This window comes from Mobula birostris, chromosome 11, assembly GCF_030028105.1.
Source record: "Mobula birostris isolate sMobBir1 chromosome 11, sMobBir1.hap1, whole genome shotgun sequence".
Taxonomy (NCBI): domain Eukaryota; kingdom Metazoa; phylum Chordata; class Chondrichthyes; order Myliobatiformes; family Myliobatidae; genus Mobula; species Mobula birostris.
The window spans coordinates 111993169-112015307 of record NC_092380.1 but is presented as its reverse complement, the minus strand read 5'-3'; the positions used below and the strand labels follow the sequence as shown (position 1 = coordinate 112015307).

At 46.3% G+C, this 22139-nt stretch overlaps 1 protein-coding gene across 16 annotated transcripts in view; it reads right to left on the bottom strand.

Annotated features, from left to right (window-relative positions):
- The window catches only part of LOC140205309 (liprin-beta-2-like), a 245569-nt gene that overhangs the window by 67187 nt on the left and 156243 nt on the right, over positions 1 to 22139 (bottom strand). For 15 of the 16 annotated variants that reach the window (XM_072272853.1, XM_072272852.1, XM_072272843.1 and 12 more), the window contains 5 exons: positions 17154 to 17265; positions 10238 to 10270; positions 5533 to 5594; positions 3396 to 3471; positions 1824 to 1930 (listed from right to left, as the gene is read on the bottom strand). In XM_072272853.1, the coding sequence (XP_072128954.1) occupies positions 1824 to 1930; positions 3396 to 3471; positions 5533 to 5594; positions 10238 to 10270; positions 17154 to 17265 (390 nt within the window). The remainder of the gene's footprint in view (positions 1 to 1823; positions 1931 to 3395; positions 3472 to 5532; positions 5595 to 10237; positions 10271 to 17153; positions 17266 to 22139) is intronic. The other variant, XM_072272847.1, reaches the window with a different exon arrangement.

Below are 22139 nucleotides of genomic sequence, written 5' to 3'. Positions count from 1 at the left end.
CTGTTAAATGTTGATTGCTCTTGGCTGTTTGCACTGTTGTCTTGTAAATTGTTGATTGCTATTGTGTTGTCTGTCATGGTATTGGCCTGTGTTTTATGCTTGGCACTGAACCACAATCGATTCTAGTATGTTTCACATAGTGGCAATAACGTGAGTCTGATCCTGAGAGAATGCAGGTCAGTTCAATTGTAGGAAATTAGCTGTTCCTGATCCTGCTGGTGTGGGACTTCAGGCTTCTGCCTGAATGCCTTTGTGTGGAAAATCAGACAAAAGGTAGTGGATTCATGGGGAAAGCCCTCCAACCACTGAGCACATCTACGTGAAACATTGTAGAAAAGCAGCATCCGTCATCAAACATCCTCACCACACAGGCCATACTCCTTTCTCACTGCTGCCATCAGGTCAAAGGTACAGGAGCCTCAGGACTCGCACCACCAAATTCAAGAACAGTTACTACCCCTCATCCATCAGGCTCTTGAACAAAAGGGGAGAACTACACGCATTTTATTTTTGGTGTTCCCACAACTGAGGGTCTCACTGTGAGGACTCTTTATCTTGTAATTTCATGCTCTTTCATTTCATGTTATTTCATACTTGATATTTATTGCTATTTATCTATATTTGCATTTGCACAGTTTGTCGTTCATTGATCCTGTTTACAGTTACTGTTCTATAGATTTGCTGAGTATGCCTACAGGAAAAAGAATCCCAGGGTTGTATGTGGTGACATATATGTACCCTGATAATAAATTTTACTTTGAACATTTTTTTCTGTACTTCATGCTTGCCTGAAAACTACAAACAATGGTCAATATTTTATTTCACAGTGGCCAATTAACCAAGCAACCTGTATGTCTTTGGGTTGTGGGAGGAAATCAAAGCAACTGGGGAAAACCCACACTTTCACGGGGAGAACCCACACAATCACAGCTTATTACTGTCACATTTACCGAGATACGGTGAAAAGGTGGTCTTGCATGCCGTTCATACAGATCAGATCTTTACACCGTACATAGAGTTAGAACAAGGTAACACAATAACAATGCAGAATAAAATGTAACAGTTACCTAAAGAGTCAATTGTAAATCTCCAAATTTGAGGAAGGACATTCTTGCTATTGAGGGAGTGCAGCATAGGTTCACAAGGTTAATTCCCAGGATGGTGGGACTGTCATATGTCAAAAGATTGGAGCGACTGGGCTTGTATACTCTGGAATTTAGAAGGCTGAGAGGGGATCTTATTGAAACATATAAGATTATTAAGGGATTGGATACGCTGAAGGCAGGAAGCATGTTCCCGCTGATGGGTGAGTCCAGAACCAGAGGCCACAGTTTAAGAATTAGGGGTAGGCCATTTAGAACGGAGTTGAGGAAAAACTTTTTTCACCCAGAGAGTGGTGGATGTATGGAATGCTCTGCCCCAGAAGGCTGTGGAGGCCAAGTCTCTGGATGCTTTCAAGAAAGAGATGGATAGAGCTCCTAAAGATAGCGGAATCAAAAGTTATGGGGAGAAGGCAGGAACTGGATACTGATTGTGGATGATCAGCCATGATCACAGTGAATGGCTGTGCTGGCTCGAAGGGCCAAATGGCCTACTCCTGCACCTGTTGTCTATAAAGTGCAAGATCATATTGAGTTACTGTAGATTGTGAGGTCAAGCATCTATCTATTGTATAAGAGAACTGTTCAACAGTCTGATATCAGTGGGATAGAGAGTATGCACAACTGTCACAGAGAAACAAGGGTCCTGCCCTCTAAACCATGCAGACTCACACAAAATAAATTTAAAGATCACTGGAAAGTTTAAAACTTTAAATGGATTACCTCTGGCTTCATTTCTTCGGAGTGTCCGAGCCTGGTGGGAGTTGCTACCTTTGAGCAGACACTTAGTTCCTCTTCACTGCTCCCCAAGAGGATTTGTTCTGAAGAACCTTCAATAGAACATTGGTAGCTAATTCACCCGACGCAGGTTAGGGGGCCGCATCGTTGACCACCTTCGCTCTGTACACTGCAAATGGCAGGATTTCCTGGTAGCCACCCATTTTGCTTTGACTTCCCATTCCTATTCTAACATGTCAGTCCATGGCCTCCTCTACTGACACAAGGTCATACTACACTTTTAACACCTTCTGAGTGAAGAAGTCCTTCTCAGGTTCCCCTTAAATATTACACCTTTCACCAATGACCTCCAGTTCTAGTCTCACTCAAACTTGGAGGAAAAACCCTACTTGCATTTACCCTATCTGTATCCCGCAATCAAATTTCCCCTCATTTTCCTATGCTCCAAGGAATGGAGTCCTAACCCATTCAATCTTTCCCTATAATGCAGGCCCTCAAGACCCAGCAACATCCTTGTAAATGTTTTCTGCACTTTTTCAATCTTACTGACATCTTTTTTTCCTATAGGTAGGTGAGCAGGACTACACACAATACTCTGAATTAGGCCTCAGGAATCTCTTATACAACTTCAATATAACATTCCAATTCCTGTACTCAATGGCCTAATTTGTCCCATATACGTACCCACCATTTCTTCACAGAAGGGCTGGTAGATATCTGGGATGAACTGCCAGAGTTGGTGGTGGTGCTGAAAGATACTTGGACGGGTAGATGGATAGGAAAGGTTCTAAAAGGATTGGCCAAACACGGGCAAGGGGAACTAGATCAGTGAGACATCTTGGTCAGCACAGGCAAGTTGGGCTGAAAGGCCTGTTTTCTATACTGTACATCTCCATTTTCCTTCCTCATCACCAACTCAAACTAACCTTTAGGGAATCCTGCATAAGGACTCTCAAGTGTTCTTGCACTTCCGATTTCTGAATTTTTCCTCACTTAGAAAATAGTCCACAACTTTATTTCTTCTACCAAAGAGCATGACCATACACTTCCCCAGACTATATTCTACCTGCCACTTCTTTGCCCTTCTCCTTATCCAAGTCCTCCTATGGCCTCTCTGGTTCCTCAGCACTACCTGCCCCTCCGCCTATCTTTGTATCGTGCACAGACTTGGCCACAAAGCCATCAATTCAGTCATCCATTGACATATAACGTGAAAAGCTGTCCAACACAGACCTCTGTGGAACACGACTTGTCACCAGCAGCCAATCAGAATAGGTTCTAATCTTTGCCTCCTGCCAGTCAACAATTTTCTACCTACGCCAGTCCCGTTCCTATAATTCCATGGGCTCTTACCTTGTTTAGTTATGACTCTGCTTATTGTCCAGGGTTACTGCTGTGGCCACCCATCTTGTTTTTTTATAATATTAAAATAATTTTCTGCACTGATACGGTTTGCAGAATGTGCTGAACGCTCTCTTTACAACCCTATCTGTGAGTGGGAAATGATGGTCCGCACTGGTCTAGGCCGAGAGGAGATGACCGAGTGGCCGTCCCTACCTTGAGCCATCAGCATCCTCTGCTTCATCATCTTGCACTGGGCCAGGAGGCGATTCAGTTCTTCAATCCGCAGGTCCTGGACCAGACAAGGAAACAACTTTGAGATGGCTGGCCAGCCCGAAACGAATGACCCGCCTCTCTGGAGGAGCGCTTCACAGCTTCAGGATTTTCCAAAGAACTTTGCCACGGTGCGCAGGGGAGAGGCATTACCATTGCTAAATTGGGGGGGGGGGGAATGTTGATCCCCCGCCCCCAGCACTTTCTTAGGTTGTGTTGGTTGACCAGAAGGGAAGTCCCAATGGTCAAAGGCTGGAGGCTGCAGGCCCAGAGGACTGTCCTGGGTTGGAGGACACCGAGTGGGAGGGTGGGTGGAAGCATGAAAAAGGCTGGTTTTGTTGTTCCTTGTGTTCTGCTCAGCATTGCACTGGAATCTGTAACGACACTTGCGGGCTACACCCACAATATCCCTTCTCTTCTCCTCAGCTCCCTCAGCTTCCCCTTCCCTTTCTTCCATTGTCCTCTCCTCCCCATTTTTGTTCCGACTTGTCTCATTTGTTTCCTAATGCAAACAACACATTTCACTGTACGTTTCAATGCACACGTGATAAATAATTCCGAATCTGAATCTGAGAAAGCCAGGGGCTGACAGCAGGGAGAAGTTGGCAGAAGCTGCTGTGACCTTCCACTGAATGGTTTCAGTGGGGAGGGGGGCACTGACGTCGCAGAGAGCAGACGGGGTCTCAATGGACATCAGTCACAGCACTGGGCTCCCTCACTGCTGCACTGGAGTGCCGGCCTTAATGGCTGGTCCCAGACCCTAAACCACAAGTTGCTGCCGCTGCTTAACACACAGGAACAGAATTAGGCTATTCGGCCCATCCGATCTGCTCCGCCATTCCATCGTGGCCCCACTGTCCAGCTTTCTCCCTGTAACCTTTGACACCCTATTAAACTTACTGAAGCGGCCACAGCAATGCAGGGGGTGGCCATGGCTGCGCAGGGGATGGCCATGGCTGCGCAGGGGGTGGCCATGGCTGCGCAGGGGGTGGCCATGGCTGCGCAGGGGGTGGCCATGGCTGCACAGGGGGTGGCCCTGGCTGCACAGGGGGTGGCCGTGGTAGTGCAGCAGTCAGCAGTGTGTTACAGTGCCAGCGGTGACTGATTGGGGTTCAATTCCCCTTTTGCCTGTAAGGAGTTTGCACGTTTTCCCCATGACCACATAGATCTCCCCTGGGCGTTCTGGTTTCCTCCCATAAAGATAATGATTTTATTTTTACTTTTCGAGATACAGGGTGGAAAAGGCCCATTCAGCCTTTTGAGCCTCACCGCCCAGCAATCCCCTGATTTAACCCCAGCCTAATTACAGGACAATTTACAATGACCAAGTAACCTATTTACCGGTACATCTTTGGACTCTGGGAGAGAACTGGAGCACCCGGAGGAAACCCACGTGGTCACGGAGAGGACATACAAACTCCTAACAAACAGCAGCAGGAATTGAGCGCGGGTCGCCGGTACTGTAGAGTGTTGTGCTAACCACTATGCTACCGTGCTACCCCACAGATGAAAGATTTGCTTTATTTGTCACAGGAACATCGAACCATGCCGTGAAATGTGGTGTTTTGTGTCAAATTAAATTAGTGAGGATGTGCTGGGGGCAGCCCCCAAGTATGACCCTGCATCTGGTGCCAATTACAACTCACTAACCCTAACCTGCGAGGAATTTGCGAGGAAACTGGAGCATCTTAGGGTTAGGGTTAGTAAGTTGTGGACATGTCATTTTGGTGCCAGAAGCATGGTGACACTTGCAGGCTGCCCCCAGCACATCCTCGGACTGTGTTGGTCATTGATGCAAGAAACAGGTTTCACTGCATGCTTCTAGGTTCCTGTGAAAAATAAAGCTGATCTTTATTTTTAAAAAAAATCAAGAACCTCTCAACCTTTGCTTTAGATATACCCAGGCAAGAGAGCCCGCCAAGTAGCCGACACAAGATAAACACCAGGGTGGAGACTACATCCTCGCACGGTGTGGATGGAGGGTGGGTGTGCGTTAGGTTGGGGGGCGGGGTGTGAGATGTGGTCGCAAGGAACGAGGGGAATCCAGTATGGGGAAATGTTTGCAGACATTATTTCTCACCTTTTCTTCATTGGCAGCCAGTAGGGAATCCAGCCCGACTTTCAACTTCTGAACCTCTTGATCTGTAACAGAGTCCGTGTGGTTAATCAACCTGATGCTTTGGATCTTTCACTTCCCCTGTCCCTCAGTCTTTTAAAACCCATGCATAGTTTACCATGTTATCTTTAATAAACTTTAATCATAATAAAGATTACAAGAATAAACCTTTTCATTCTTACATTCATAGACAATGTGCTTAGAACATCGTACATTGAACATTACAGTGCAGTACAGGACACCAACCACTCTCTGTAAAAGTCTTGCCTCACATATCTCCTTTTATCCCTCTTCCTCACCACCACCTTAAAAGCATGGCCTCTTGGAGCTACATTTCTACCTAGGAAAAAAGATTCTGACTGTCTACTCTATCATTGCTTCTCATAACTTTATACATGCCTTCAGATTTCCCCTCAACTGCAGATACTTCAGAGAAAACAACCCAACTTTGTCCAGCCTTATAGCTCATACCCTCTAACCCTGGCAGCTTCCTGGTGAATCTCTGCTGCACGCTCTCCAGAGCCTCCGCATTGGCACATGGAGTGTAGTGGTTAGCACAACGCTTTACAGTACAGGCAACCAGGGTTCAGCTCCCGCTGCTGCCGGGAAGGAGTTCGTACGTTCTTCCTGTGACCACGTGGGTTTCCTCCAGGTGCTCCAGTTTCCTCCCACAGTCCGAAGACGTACCGGTTGGCAGGTTAACTGATCATTGTAAATTGTTCTGTGATTAGGCTTGGATTAAATTGGGGATTGCTGGATGGAGTGCCATGAAGGGCTGGTCTGTGCTGCATCTCAATAAATAAATAAATAAACCCTTCCTGTAATGGGGTGACCAGAACTGCACAAAGCACTCCTATAAAAGATGGTGTAATTAAAAAATAAATAACACTGAGAACATGAGTTGCAGAGTCCTTGAAAGTGAGACTGCAGGCTGTGGAATCAGTTCAGTGTTGAGGTGAGTGAAGTTATCCATGCTGGTTCAGGAGCCTGATGGTTGAGCAGTAATAACTGTTCCTGAACCTGGTGGTGTGGGACCTGAGGCTCCTGTACCTCCTTCCTGATGGCAGCAGTGAGAAGATAGTCCTGCCTGGATGGTGGGGGTCCTTGACGACGGATGCTGCTTTTTCATGGCAGCGCTCCATATAGATGTGCTTAATGATGGGCAGGCTTTTCCTGTGATGGACCGGGCTGTACAACATTTACAGTAAATATTCAGGCAGGTATACGATACGAAAATGTTTAGAGGGCCATGGGTCAAACCGAGGCAACTGAGACTTCACAATCCTCTGGGTAACAAACCCAAGTATCAGGATCCTTAAAGAAAAACAAATTATTCCTCATCCTAGAAGTGGTTGCAGCAGCTGCAATCAAAGTAAATTTATTATTAAAGTACGTTGGTATATGTCACCATATACAATACTGAGATTCATTTTCCTTTGGGCACTAACAGGAAAGTAAAGAAATATAAAATATACAGAAAAATACATAAACAGAGACTGATAAACAAACAATGTGCAAAAGATGACAACCTGTGGAAACAGTAATAAAAAATAAATAAATAAACGGAGGGATGAGGCTGGTTGGGATACAAACACAGAGCACAATGTACACAGGACTAGGGTATCAAAGCAAGGATGTAACGTTGAGGCTTTATACAGCACTGGTCAGACCACACTTGGAGTATTATGAGCAGCTTTGGGTCCCTTATATATGAAAGGAAGTACTAGCGTTGGAGAGACCCCGGAGGAGATTCACGAGAACAATCCTGGGAATGAAAGTATTTGGTCTCTCAGGGTCTGTACCTGCTGCAGCTCAGAAGAATGAGGGGCCAATCTCATTGAAACCTGACAAATATTGAAAGGCCTGGATAGAGTGGACGTGGAGAGGAGGTTTCCTAATGTGGGCGAGTCTAAGACTAGCCTCAGAATACAAGAACTTCCCTATAGAAGAGAGATGTGGAGGAACTTTTTTAGTCAAAGGGTGGTGAATCTGCGGAATTCATTGCCACAGACAGCTGTGGAGGCCAAGTCATTGAGTACATTTGAAGCAGAGTTTGATTAGTCAGGGTGTCAAAGGTTATGGCAGAAGAGAATGAGGTTGAGAGGGGAAGTAAATCAGCCGTGATGGAGCAGACTCGATGGGCCGAATGGGCCAGCGCTGCTGTTTTGGTTGAGAGGCCTGTTTCTATCCGCAAGCACCGGGGAAGTGAGGAGCTTTCTCCAGACGTTTACTCAGATGTACTGTAACTCAACACTTTGAAAGGATTATCTGTTGAAAATAGTTGCTGATAAAGTCTCACAATTTAACTATGCACACTTGATTCACATTGCAAAATTGGTCGAATTGTCCTATGTAGTGCCCTCACCACCCTCAGATTGAAGGGTTCCTTTAAATATTTTCACCTTTCACCCTTAACCCATGACCTCCATTTCTAGTCCCATCTAACCTCTGTGGAAAAAGCCTAAATGCATTTACCCTAAACATGCCCCTCATAAATCTGTATACTTCCCCTCATTCTCATATGCTCCAGGGAATAAAGTTGTATTCACTAAGAACAAATGCTCTACACTGGGAGTGAAATCAATAAATCTGACAATTCAAACTGACAGTCCACATGGTGTACAGCAGTGGGCAGAACAACAAGAAGAGCTGCTATCCTGCCATGCTGAAAATCCAGGATCAATACCAATCTCAGTTGCTGTCTGTGTGGAGTTTTCACGCCCCCTGCTCTCTGTGACTTCTATAAATATTTAGGATGAGGAAGTGGAATGCTGAATTAGTAAGATGGCAGATGACATGAAAGTTGATGGTGTTGTGGATAGTGTAGAGGGTTATTGCAGATTACAACAGGACACCGATAGGATGCAGGACTGGGCCGAGAAGTTCAATCCGGAAAATTGTCAAGTGATTCACTTTGGAACGTCGAACTTGAGGCAGAGTACAGGGTTAATAGTAGGATTCTTAGCAGAGTGGAGGAACAGAGGGATCTTGAGGTCCAAATCCACAGGTCCTTCAAAGTTTTCGCACAATTTGATAGGGTTGTTAAGGCGTATGGCGTGTTGGCTTTCATTAGTCAGGGGACCCATTCTGGTGGTCCTCCAAGTTGTCAGGAGATGGGTGAGACCAGGTGAGGGGTAAGATGAGTAGGTAAGTAAGAAGCTGGGAGGTGATAGGTGGAAGATGGAAAGAGCTGAAGGAGGAATCTAATGGGGGGGGAGAGTGGGCCATGGGTTTAAAGGAAGGGGGAGAAGAACCAGAGGGAGAGGATAGATCATGACAATGGGGGGAAAGAGATGTGTAAGAGTGAGAGGGACACCATAATGAGGGAAAACAAAGGAGTGGTCATGGAAAGATAGAAAAATTGATGCTCATGTCATCAGATTGGAGACCACTCAGGTGGAATAAGTTATCATCTGACAGCTTCTTTCATCATCTCCCCCTCCCCCATCCATACACCTTCTCCCTCACCTGGCTTCACCTATTGCCTGCCAGCTTGTACTTTCCCCCTTCTCCCACCACCTTATCCTGGCCGCTGCTTCCTTTTCTTTCCAATGCTGATGAAGGGTGTCAGGCCAAAACGTTGACTGTTCATTCCCCTGCATAGATGCCGCCTGACCTGCTGAGTTCCTCCAGCATTTTGTGTGTGTTGCTCTGGCTTTCCAGCGTCTGCAGAATCTGTGTGCATTCCACAGGGAGATTCTATTGTGTGATTAAGGCTATTCTTGTTCCAGCCATGATGTTGACATCTCAATGTCCGGTTTACTTGGTGACACAGTGTAATAACAACGACGTTATCAATGGTTTTGTGCTGTCAATGATTTGAAAGAAAATATGACACATAGACCACAAACCTTCACAACTCACCACTCCCTTCATTCTCAAATATCCCATATCCAACACTTCCATCTTCCCAAACCCCCAGCCTCATTTCCTGTTCAACTCAAAAGACTCTTGGAAAAGTACATGGATAGAAAATGTTTACAGCAGGGGTTCCAAACCTTCATTATGCCATGGACCAACACCATTAAAGCAAGGCGTCTGTGGAACCCCTGGTTTCGAGGGATATGGGCCAAATGCTGGCAAGTGGGACTAGCTGGGTGGGCACTATGGTCGGCATGGACCAGTTGGGTTGAAGAGCTTGTTGCTGTGCTGTGTTACTCTGTGAATCAAAGCTCTCTACTCCAGACGTCTCCCAATATCCTCCTGAAAGTACAACTCCTCTCTGTCTGAACACAGCTCCATCTACACACCATTCCTGTGTAGCAGTTGCAGACCCAAGACCACCTTCCTCCTCCCAAGTATCTCGACCCCCTTTGCTTCCCGACCCCATGCTTCATACTGCAACCCATGCTCCCCTTCCCAACTTCTCACCCCAGGCACAAACAACCCCAGCAAAGAGGTTGTTTAGGGCGGCTTGGCAGCGTAACGCTATTTCAGCGCCAGTGAGCCGCTTCAATTCCTGCCACTGTCTGTGAGGCGTTTGTACATTCTTCCTGCGACCGCACGGATTTCCCCCCACATCCCAAAAGGCGTGCAGGTTAGTAAGCTAATTGGTCACATGGGTGGAACTGGGAGACGCAGACTCATTGGGCTGGAAGGACCTGTTACTGTGCTGTATCTCTAAATAAAAATAAAAATTAAATAAAATGAAGAGAAGGTGCGAGCTTACGTTTGTCTTTTAGTTTCTTCCTGTACACATCCTCTTTGATTCCCAAGGTGAACAGTGGAAGTAGAAGATCACAGGGGCAAAAAGCAGAGATCAAACATTGAAAGCACAAACGGGGTAAAATCACAAGAGATACACAAGAGAACTGGCATTGCCACTGGTAGAAATGAACATTCCTTCAGGGGTCCCTCAGAATCAGCACAACCCAACCCCCTCCCCCCACCACCACCCCAGACACAGTCCCCACACATTCAGTACTCCAGAGGGAGCTGTGTATTCAAAATCCCTCCAAGGCACCACAACAGAAACTGCTTCATTTAGTTTTTGAGTTCCATTGTCAGTAGCACCGGTCATTTTTTGATTTATTACACCAGTTCCAGCAAGGAAGGCTATTAAAGCTTGCAGTGGGATCTGGGTCAGCTGGAAAATTGGCAGATGCAGATAAGTGTGAGGTGTTGCACTTTGGGAGGACAAACCAGGGTAGTTCTTACACAGTGAACAGTAGGGCTCACTGAGGATTGTGGTAGAATAAATGGATCTGGAGATGCCTTGAAAGTGGCGTCACAGGTAGAGAGGGTCATAAAGAAAGCTTTTGGCACATTGGCCTTCATAAATCAATGTATTGACTACAGAAGATGGGATGTTATGTTGAAGTTGTATAAGATGCTAGTGAGGCCTAATCTAGAGTGTGGTGTGCTGTGACGTAATGTGGAAGCTCTATAAAATCCTGGTTAGACTACACTATTGTGCTCAGCTCTGGTCACCTCATTATCGGAAGCTTTGGAGAGGGTGCAGAGGAGATTTACCAGGATGTTGCCCGGATTACAGAACATTTCTTATGAGGGTAGGTTGAGTGAGCTAGGGATATTTGCTTTGGATGAGAAGTTCCTTGATAGGTGTACAAGATGATAAGAGGCATAGACCAAGTGGACAGCCAGAGACCTTTTCTCCCAGGGTGAAAATACCTAATACGAGGTGGTATCATGTTAAGGTGTTTGGAGGAAAGTATAGTGGGATATCAGAGGTCGGTTTTTTTTGCTTTACACAGTGGTAGAGGCAGATACGTTAGGGGCATTTAAGAAACTCATAGATAGGTACATGAATGAAAGAAAAATGGAGGACTTTGTCGGAGGGATGGGCTAGATTGATCTTGGTTAAGGTTGGCATAACATTGTGGGTCAAAGGGCCTGAACTGTGCTGTAGTGTTCTATGTTCAACGCAACCTGTGTCAGACCTGCTGGTTACAGGTCAGGAGGAATTGCAGGTCAAGTGTGTTAGTGGAGGAGTCTGAGGGTTAGGTAAACCCTGTCCTTCCCACTCAACTGATCCATCTAGCCTCAGGGACATCGGTTTGGTTGCAATACCCAGAATCTAAAGGTTCACCAAATTACAAGTGGATCTTTCATCTTGAGGACTAAACAGGCTCACACTCTTTGGGGTTAGGGACATCACAGAAACCAGCCTTTTGTCCACAGACTCTGTCTAAACTTCTCGCTGTCTCAGTAAAGCATCCAGCAATAATCAAAGACCCCACCCACGCTGGACACTTGCCCTTCTCTCCCAATGGGCAGAGGATACAAAAGTCTGAAAGCTCATACCACCAAGTTCAAAGACAGTTTGCATCCCACAGTTGTAAGACTGTTAAATAGTTCCCTAGCACACGTTGGACTTTATACTTTACATTTTACCTTGTTACAATTTTACATCTACTTGCTTACTTCACTGCACTTTCTTTGTAGCTGTTACACCTCATTCTGCATTCTGTTACTATTTTCCCTTGTTCTACCTCAATGCACTGTGAAATGGTCTGATTTGTATGAACAGTGTACAAGACAAACTTTTCAGTGCTTCTCAGGACATGTGACAATCATAAACCAATTCCAACGAAATACCTTCTGGAAGAATTTTCCACATGCTGACATTGCTTAGAACGTTTCAACGGAACAGCACAGGAGCAGGCCCTTCAGCCCACAATGTCTGTGCTGACCACAATGCTAATTTTAACAGCACAACAGCCCAGAAGTTGTCCGTATCCATCCATGTGTTTAAATGAATGTTAACATTCCTGTTGTGTCTGCTTCCACCACCTCCCCTGACAGAGAGTTGCAGGCACCAACCACACTCTCTGTAAAACAAAATCTTTCCTTGCAAGTGTTTAAACTCTCCCCCTCTTTACCCTGAAGCAGGGACGAACGCTCAGTTTTTTCACTCAGATATACAGGAGGTAGATGGACAAAGTCGCAATGTAAAAGGGAGGCATCTCGGACCATGAGTGTAGGGGCCCTCCGAAGGACAGGTGACTTTGGTTCTCAACTGTCTGCTCTACTGAGTGTCTTATCGGCTTCTGTTAGGGGTCAGTGTGCACTTCTCAGGGTTTCTTCGCCTGGGGTGAAGGTTGGTTGGTGACCGACTTCCACCATTACACTCTTGAACCGAAGGGGATAACTTCACTCAACTTCAGATGGCCCATCATCGAACTGTTCCCACAACTTATGGACTCACTTTCAAAGTCTCTTCATCTCATGTTCTTGATATTTATTGCCTATTTATTTACTACTGTATTATTATTTCTTTCTTTTTGTATTTGCACAGTTTGTTGTCTCTTGCAGATAGATTCAATGCCCAGGTTGGAGCAGTCTTTCACTGGCTTTATTATGGTTATTAATCTAGTATGAATTTATTGAATATGCTTGCAAGAAAATGAATTTTTGGGTTGTATATGGTGACAGAAACGTACTTTGATAATAAATTTACTTTGAATTTTGAATGGCTAAAAAACTCTACTCTCACTGGAGGTTACCTGGGCAGCTTAAGGCAAACCACAACACAAAATAATCTGCAGATACTGGGGTCAAAGCAACACTCACAACACGCTGGAGGAACTCAGCAGTTCGGGCAGCATCCGTCTGCCAAAACAGATAGGATCTCCCGGTAGCCACCCACTTCAACTCTGCTTCCCACTCCCATTCAGATATGTCCATACATGGCCTCCTCTACTGCCATGATGAGGCTAAACTCAGGTTGGAGGAGCAACATCTCATATACTGTCTAGGTAGTCTCCAGTCCCGCGGTATGAACATAGAATTCTCCAACTTCCGGTAATTCCCTCCCCCCCCTTCCCCTATCCCTATGTCACTCTGCCCCCTCCCCCAGCTGCCTATCACCTCCTTCATGGTTCCGCCTCCTTCTACTACCCATTGTGTTTTCCCCTATTCCTTCTTCACCTTTCCTGCCTATCCCCTCCCCGCTTCCACTCCCCCACCCCTTTATCTTTCGCCTTGCTGGTTTTTCATCTGGAACCTACCAGCCTTCTCCTTCCCACCCTCCCCCACCTTCTTTATAGGGCCTCTGCCCCTTCCCCCTACAGTCCTGACGAAGGGTTCCGGCCCGAAACGTCGACCGATCTTTTCCATGGGTGCTGCCCGACCTGCTGAGTTCCTCCAGCGTGTCGTCAGTGTTGTCTTAAGGTAAACCAGACGGTCACCTCTAGCTTCTAATGTGATACAATAGCTCAGAATTCAGATTTCAGATTCATTTACTTATCAAATGTACACCAAAACAGAGTGAAACGTGTAATTTGTGCCAACAACCAATAAAACATAAGGATGTGCTGGAGGCAGCCTGCAAGTGTTGCCACATATTCCGGTGCCAACACAGTGTGGCATGCCCACAAAGTTCATTTGGAAACATTGAGTATTATAGCAAAATTGTATTTCATGGGCACTAGCATCCCTACCACTGAGGACATCCTGTTGAGGTGGCGCCTCAGCAAGGCATCATCCATCACTGAAGACCCTCACTATCTGAAACATGCCCTCTTCACATCAAGGTGGTGGTACAGGAGCCTGAAGACACTGACTCAACGATTCAGGAATGGTTAGTTCCCCTTCTCTAATAGATTTCTGAACGGTCCTTAAACGCATAAACACTATTTCACCATTTTGCTCTCTTTTTGCACTATTTATTTATTTTTATATATTTCTTACTGTAATTATAGTAATTTTTAAATTATTGCACTGTATTGCTGCCACAAAACAATTAATTTCATGACATCAATGGTAATGAACCTGATTCTGATAACGATGATAATAGTATCACTATTCAATATTCTAACATGAAAACTTGCCCCTCACACCGCCTTTGAAATTATCCCTTTGACCTTAAATGCATACCCTCTGATAGTTGACATTTCAGATCTGGGAGAAAATACTGGCTGCCTTCTCTATCCATGCCTCTCATAATCTTGTAAACTATCAGATCTCTCCTCAGCCTCTGCTGAACTTTGCCCGACCTCTCCTTTTAGCTCATAACCTCTAATCAAGGCAGCATCCTGGTGAGCCACTTCTGCACCCTCTCCAACACCTCCACATCATTCCTGTACTGAGGTGACCAGAAGTGCACACAATCCTCCAAATGGTGTACGCATTTCAGAGAATTTCCAAACTTGAACTCAGTGCCCAACTGTTAAAGGCAAGCATTCCGTACACCACCTCAAACACCCTGTCTAGCCGTGTGGCCACTAACCGGGAGCTGTGGATGATTCCTCTGCTCATGAATATTGTCTGTGGGACTGCTGTTAGCCGTGCATTCCCCGCTGCGACTCGTGCTACGATGTATGAGGTACACCAGATAATGGTCCTGAGGGATCATGTTGTGCTACAGGTGGTTGTCTATAGTTTCCGTGGAGCATTGAAATGGGCAGAATGCATGGTAGGCACTACACAAATGCAAGATTTTCTTTTACTGTACTATGAGATAACCTTGGATCAAGGAGCTCAGATTTTCCTCGGGTTTAAGATCTGATCTCAGCCTGCAAGACAGATCCAGGAAGTTCGCATCACCATTCCAGAACCCTTGTTTGGGCTCAGGATGAAGGACAAGAGCGCGGGAACAGAATTATTCTTCCCCACAACACCATATCGCTCTCGGCAGTGAGTGGGTTTGGCGATTGTGGCCTGCCCCATTCAGTAGCATGGCATGAACAACGTGCAAGTCAATGGCATGGATATCAACCCTCACCGACTCAGGACCCAAATAGTAGCCCACACACAAGGGACTGCACCATGCATGGAGCTAATGATACCAGGAAGGAAGAACAAGCATTGGGATGCAGGCAGAAACTGTGGAAAATATGAATATTGTCAAGGGCACTAAGAGTGCTCCCAGCGGGGCACAGGTGAGGACAGAAATAACTAGCAAACTTTTCTACAGCTCAAAGACAAATTACTCTGGGACGCTGGAAAGACTCGGCAGGTCAGGCAGCAGCTGAAGAGAGAGAAACCAGCTTCAGTGTCCAATTGCACTACCAGCATTTTCTCTTTCCCCACACAGGCTGCTTGACCTGTTGAATCTTCTGCAGAAACTGAACAGTTTTTTTTACAGCCAGAAATAGATACACAGTATTGGGAAATGTATGATAATACATTTTGGTAAAAGGAGCGATAGTGCGGACTATTATCTAAACACAAAATAATCTGCAGATGCTGTGATCAAAGCAACACTTTCAGTGCGCTGGATGAACTCAGCAGGTCGGGCAGCATAAGTTAGAAACGATGAGTCGACGTTTGGCCGGAACCCTTCGTCAGGACTGAAGAATGAAAAATGGGGAAGGATTTGAAGAATGCTTGTAGGTTCAGTTGAAAGACTAGTAATTTGAAAGACAAAGGGGTTGGGGGGGGAGCATTGACGTCAAAGCCCTGAAAACAATGGGTGGTAGAAGAAGGAGGCGGAACCGTGAGGGAGCTGGGGGAGGGGGTAGAGTGAAATAGGGATAGAGGAAGGGAGGGGGAGGGAATTACCGGAAGTTGGAGATTTCTATGTTCATAACAAGGGGCTGGAGACTACCTAGACGGTATATGAGGTGTTGCTCCACCAACCTGAGTTTAGCCTCATCATGGCAGTAGAGGAGGCCATGTATGGACATATCTGAATGGGAGTGGGAAGCAGAGTTGAAGTGGGTTGCTACTGGGAGATCCTGTCTGTTGTGGCGGACGGAGCAGAGGTGCTCGACGAAGCGGTCCCCCAATCTGCGTCGGGTTTCACCGATGTAGAGGAGGCCGCACTGGGAGCACCGGATGCAATAGATGACCCCAGCAGACTCACAAGTGAAGTGTTGCCTCACCTGGAAGGACTGTTTGGGGCCCTGAATGGTGGCAAGAGAGGAGGTGTAGGGACAGGTGTAGCATTTGCGCTTACAGGGATAAGTGCCAAGTGGGAGATCCGTGGGGATGGACGTGCGGATAAGGGAGTCGTGGAGGGACCGATCCCTGCGGAAAGCAGAGAGGGGTGGAGAGGGAAAGATGTGCTTAGTGATGGGGCCCTGTTAAAGGTGGTGGAAGTTGCGGAGGATAATGTGCTGAATCCGGAGGCTGGTGGGGTGGTAGGTGAGGACAAGGGGAACTCTGTCCCTGTTGTGGTTGCAGGAGGATGGGGTGAGGGCCGAAGTGCGGAAAATGGAGGCGATGCGGGTGAGGGCATCATTGATGACAGCAGAAGGGAAACCACGATCCTTAAAGAAAGAAGACATTTGAGATGTCCTGGAACGGAAAACTTCACCCTCAGAGCAGATGCGGCGGAGACGGAGGAACTGGGAATAGGGAATGGCATTTTTGCATTATCTAAATGGGGAGAAAGTTCAAACACCAGAGGTGCAGAGGGTGTATGGGGTTGAGTGGGATCTGGGATCAGCCATGACAGAATGGTGGAGCAGACTCGATGAGCTGAGTGGTTTAATTCTGCTCTACGGCTTACGGTCTTATACAGGAGAGTGGACTGAGCTTAAAAACTTCACCAAATGGCAGAACAAGCATAGTGGAAGGAATGGGGGGGGGGTGGGGAAGAGACCGAGGAGAGATGGGCTCTTTCTGTATTTATTTATTATGGTCTTATAGCTCAAAGAGATTGTGTGCACTCCACCTACCTCGGTCTGACCCGTCACTCTGCACTGAAGCTCTGGAAGAGAGTTGACTCTGCAAACGATCAATTTCGATATCTCTTAGGTGGAGCTGCTCCTGAAGATTTTCAATTTCAGCCTGGAGAGGAGGAGAAATTCCAGGACATTAATCAGATTTGTTAATGCTCACCAATTAGGAATTTGATACTATATTTGTGTAAATTGGTAAAGTCACATTAGAGAGAGAGAAACACACACAAAATGCTGGAGGAACTCAGCAGGTCAGGCAGCATCTACGGACAGGAATGAACAGTTGGCGTTTCAGGCTGAGATCCTTCATCAGGACTTAGGGAGAGAGATTAGCTTTACTTGGCACATGGGTGGCATGGCAGCATAGTGACCGGCACAACGCTTTACAGTACAGGTGACCTGGGTTCAAATCTCGCCGGTGACTGTGAGGAGTCTGTACATTCTCTCTGTGATCACATGGGTTTCCTCCAGGTGCTCTGGTTTCCTCCCACAGTCCAATGATGTTCTGACTGGTAGGTTAATTGGTCTTTGTAAATTGTCCCCTGATTAGAAAAGATTAAACTGGCGTGGCTGGAACCACGCTGTATTTCAATCAAATAAAATAAAATTTTAAAAATGTACATTGAAACAGCAAGAGATACAGTGAAGTGCATTGTTTGTGTCAACGACCGACGGTGTAAAGGATGTGCTGGGGTCATCTGCAAGCATCGCCAGTGGCAAAACAGCTTGCTCACAACTTACTAACCTTAACCAGCTCACAGAGGAGCACCCAGAGGAAACCGATGTGGTCACAGGGAGAACATACAAAATCCTTACTGACAGTGACAGGAATTGACTACTAATCTTGCTGTTGGCACTGTAAAGCATTACACTACCACTATACATTATTACTGTCACATGTACTGAGGTACAGTGAAAAGCTTACAGATCACTCCATCACATCAGTGTCTCACAAAGGACCCTCCCCACCTGGGACATGCCCTCTCTGTTCTCACTGGTTCCTCATCCAGCCTTGGACCACCGGGACAATAGTAAATCGTCAGATGGCGGTTTATTGACTAGAGCTCGGCGTTCAACACAATCATCCCTACAGGTCTGATCAAAAAGCTTGAAAACCTGGGGCTCTGTCACTCCCTCCACAACTCGATCCTCAACTCTGTCACTCCCTCCACAACTCGATCCTCAACTTTCTCAATGGGAGGCCGCAGTCTGTGTGCTTCAGAGATAACATCTGCTTGATGACAATCAACACTGGCAGGCTTCAGGGATGCATGCTTAGCCCACTGCTCTACTCTCTCTACATCCACGACTGTGTGGCTAGGCACAGCTCAAATGGCACCTATAAATTTGTGACAACAGAACTGTTGTTGGCAGAATATCAGATGGTGACGAGGGGGCATACAGGAGCCTGATAGGTCAGTGGTGTCACAGCAACCACCTTGCACTCAGCGTCACTAAGACCAAGCTTCTCTGTGGATTGTCACCTTGTTGTGGTGGAGAAGCTTGTGTGGTCCTGTGATCCCGAGAGCAATGCCGTCTGGAGCTATGCTCCTGGTAGGGTCACCCATGGCGGTAAGGTTGAGGGTGAGGTCTCTGACAAAGAACAATCCAACCAAGACCTCAATGGTGGAACGGACGGATGAAGTTACTTCAAACTCAATGGCTGTGAAGGCGGATGAAGGCAGCAACAAATCCATCAGCTCCAATCATCGTGGTTTCCATGCCTCTGGAATCAGTTGGTTGATTTGTGAAGTATCGTGTGCTTCTTGGAGTGCAACATCAAGTACATGTTAAACAAATACACGCACAGGCGCCTTCACTCTGTGGGCCACCTCTTCAGAACGAAGACCATCATCCTCGACCTCGAGGGATAGCCACGACGAAGACCAAGGAATATTGTGGACTTCAGAAAGGGGAAGTCAAGGGAACACACACCTGTCCTCAGAGGGTTCAGAAGTGGAAAGGGTGAGCATTTTCAAGTTCCTGGGTGTCAACATCTCTGAGGATCTATCCTGGGCCCAACATTTCGATGCAGTTAGAAAGAAGGCATGACCAGCTATATTTCATCAGGAGCTTGAGGAGATTTGGCATGTCACCAAAGACACCTACGAATTTCTACAGATGTACGGTGAAGAGCATTCTAACAGGTCTCATCACCGCCTGGTATCACTGCACATGATCAGAAAGAACTGCAGGAAGTTCTGAACTCAGTCAGCTCCATCATGGGACCATGGGCATTAACCTTCCCAACATCCAGGACACCCTCAAAAGGGCAGCATCCATCATTAAGCACCCCCATCACCCAGGATATGGCCTCTCCTCATTGCTATCAGAGAGGAGGCACAGGAACCTGAAGACTCAAACTCAGCTTTAGAAACAGCTTCTTCCCCTCTGTCATCAGAGCTCTGAATGGACAATAAACCCTTGAACACTACCTCAGTAATGTTCCCTCTCTTTTTGCATTACATGCATGTATTTCTTATTGTATTTTATAGTTTTTATTATGTATTGCAATGAAGCGCTGCCACATAACAACAAATTTCACAGCATACGTCAGAGATATTAAACCTGATTCTGATTCTCATTGCTACCATCAAGGAGGAGGTACAGGAACCTGAAGACCCACACTCAACGATTCAGGAACAGCTTCTTCCCTTCCACCATCAGATTCTAAATGGTCCATGAAGCCATCAACACTTCCTCATTATTCATATTTTTAACTGTTTATTTTCTAATTTATAGTGACTTTTATATCTTCGTTGTTCCAAAAAGAATATTTTATTTATTAATTTCATACAGCATGGAACATGTTCACGGGAAGGATCTACAAACTACTGGAAGTGGCAAGAAAAGCCCTAGCTCATTCAAACTTTCCTAATAAGACATGTTCCCTAATCCAAGTATAGTCCTGGTAAATATTCTCTGCACCCTCTCTAAAATCTCCATATTCTTTCATAAAATGACTTGAAGAGAACTGAACACAGTATTCCAAGTGTGGTCTAACCAGGATTTTACAGAACTACAACATTACCTCGTGGCTCTGGAATTCAGTCCCACCAACTACTGAAAACCAACAGACCATTTGTTTTCTTAACCACCCTATCAACTTGCGCAACGACTTTGTGGGATCTACGGACATGCATAGCTAGATTCCTCTATTCCTCCACAGTGCCAAGAATCAACCCTGTACTCTGTAGTCAAATTTGACCTTCTAAAGTGAATCGTATCACCCTGACATCCATCTGCCACTTCTCATCCCAGCTCTGGATCCTGTCAATATCCCATTGTAACATGTGACAAGTTCCTACCCCACCCACAATGCCACCAACCTCTGTGTCACCTGCGCCAAGTTATGGTGCTGGATGACCGTGTCACTAACTATTCTCAACTAGACACACACCCCAGGAGTTAAAAGATAAGCAGTTTAATCCATGTAGCTTAATCTCCACCCTCTGTTCCACTAGAGGCCTGCTGGGCACAGTATTATTTTGAAATATTAGAATAAACATTTGATACATGGCAGAGTGCAGGCAACATGCGTCACTTGATCACAACAGCTGGGAAAGTAGAATCATATTTCAACACTACCTCTTGTGATCGTCACTCTGTGTTTAACTTTGAAACTGAACCTCCAAATGTTTAGCGGGCTAAACGCATTACAAACTGCTCCCTCTAGCTGCTACTCTCCATGGTGTCTGATACTGTCTGACTGTTAACACAACTGATCCTTTGTACTTCATCAGCAGCAAATCTCATCAGGGAAAAGTACACATTTCATCAAGGATCGAGAATCCGGCCCAGTCTGTCACGGGTAAAGTAGTGGACGCAGCCCAGTCTGTCACGGGTAAAGTAGTGGGTGCTGCTCAGTCCGTCACGGGTAAAGTAGTGGACGCGGCCCAGTCCGTCACGGGTAAAGTAGTGGGTGTGGCCCAGTCCGTCACGGGTAAAGTAGTGGACGCGGCCCAGTCTGTCACGGGTAAAGTAGTGGACGCGGCCCAGTCCATCACGGGTAAAGTAGTGGACGCGGCCCAGTCTGTCACGGGTAAAGTAGTGGACGCGGCCCAGTCTGTCACGGGTGAAGTAGTGGACGCGGCCCAGTCTGTCACGGGTAAAGTAGTGGACGCGGCCCAGTCTGTCACGGGTGAAGTAGTGGACGCGGCCCAGTCTGTCACGGGTAAAGTAGTGGGTGCTGCCCAGTCCGTCACGGGTAAAGTAGTGGACGCGGCCCAGTCCGTCACGTGTAAAGTAGTGGGTGCTGCCCAGTCCGTCACGGGTAAAGTAGTGGGTGCTGCCCAGTTCGTCACGGGTAAAGCAGTGGACACAGCCCAGTCCGTCACGGGTAAAGCAGTGGACGCGGCCCAGTCCGTCACGGGTAAAGCAGTGGACACGGCCCAGTCCGCGGATATCCACTAAAGTAGTGGATATGACCTAGTCCATTGAATAAAGCCCTCTCCACCACCGAGCACATCTATAAGGAGGTTAGTCACAGAAAAGCAGCAATCATCACCCGGGATCCTCACCACCCAGGACATGCTCTCTTCTCGCTGCTACCATCAGGAAGGAGGTACAGGAGCCTCAGGACTCACATCACCAGGTTCAGGAACAGTTCTTACCCCTCAACCATCAGGCTCTTGAACCAGAGGAGATAACTTCACTCAACTTTCCTCACACTAACACAGAACTGTTCTCACAACCTGAGGACTCACTTTCAAGGACTCTTCATCTCATGTTCTTGACATTTATTGCTATTTATTGCTATTTATTTATTTATTTATTTATTTATTTTTCTTTCTTTTTTTTGTATTCACACAGTTTGCTGTTCTTTGCAAACTGGTTGTTTGCCCTGTTGGTGCAGAATTTCATTGACTCTATTATGATTATTGGATCTATTGAGTATGCTCACAAGAAAATGAATCTCAGGGTTGTATATGGTGACAGAGATACACAGTGATAATCAGTTTACTGTGATCTTTGAGGATCAAC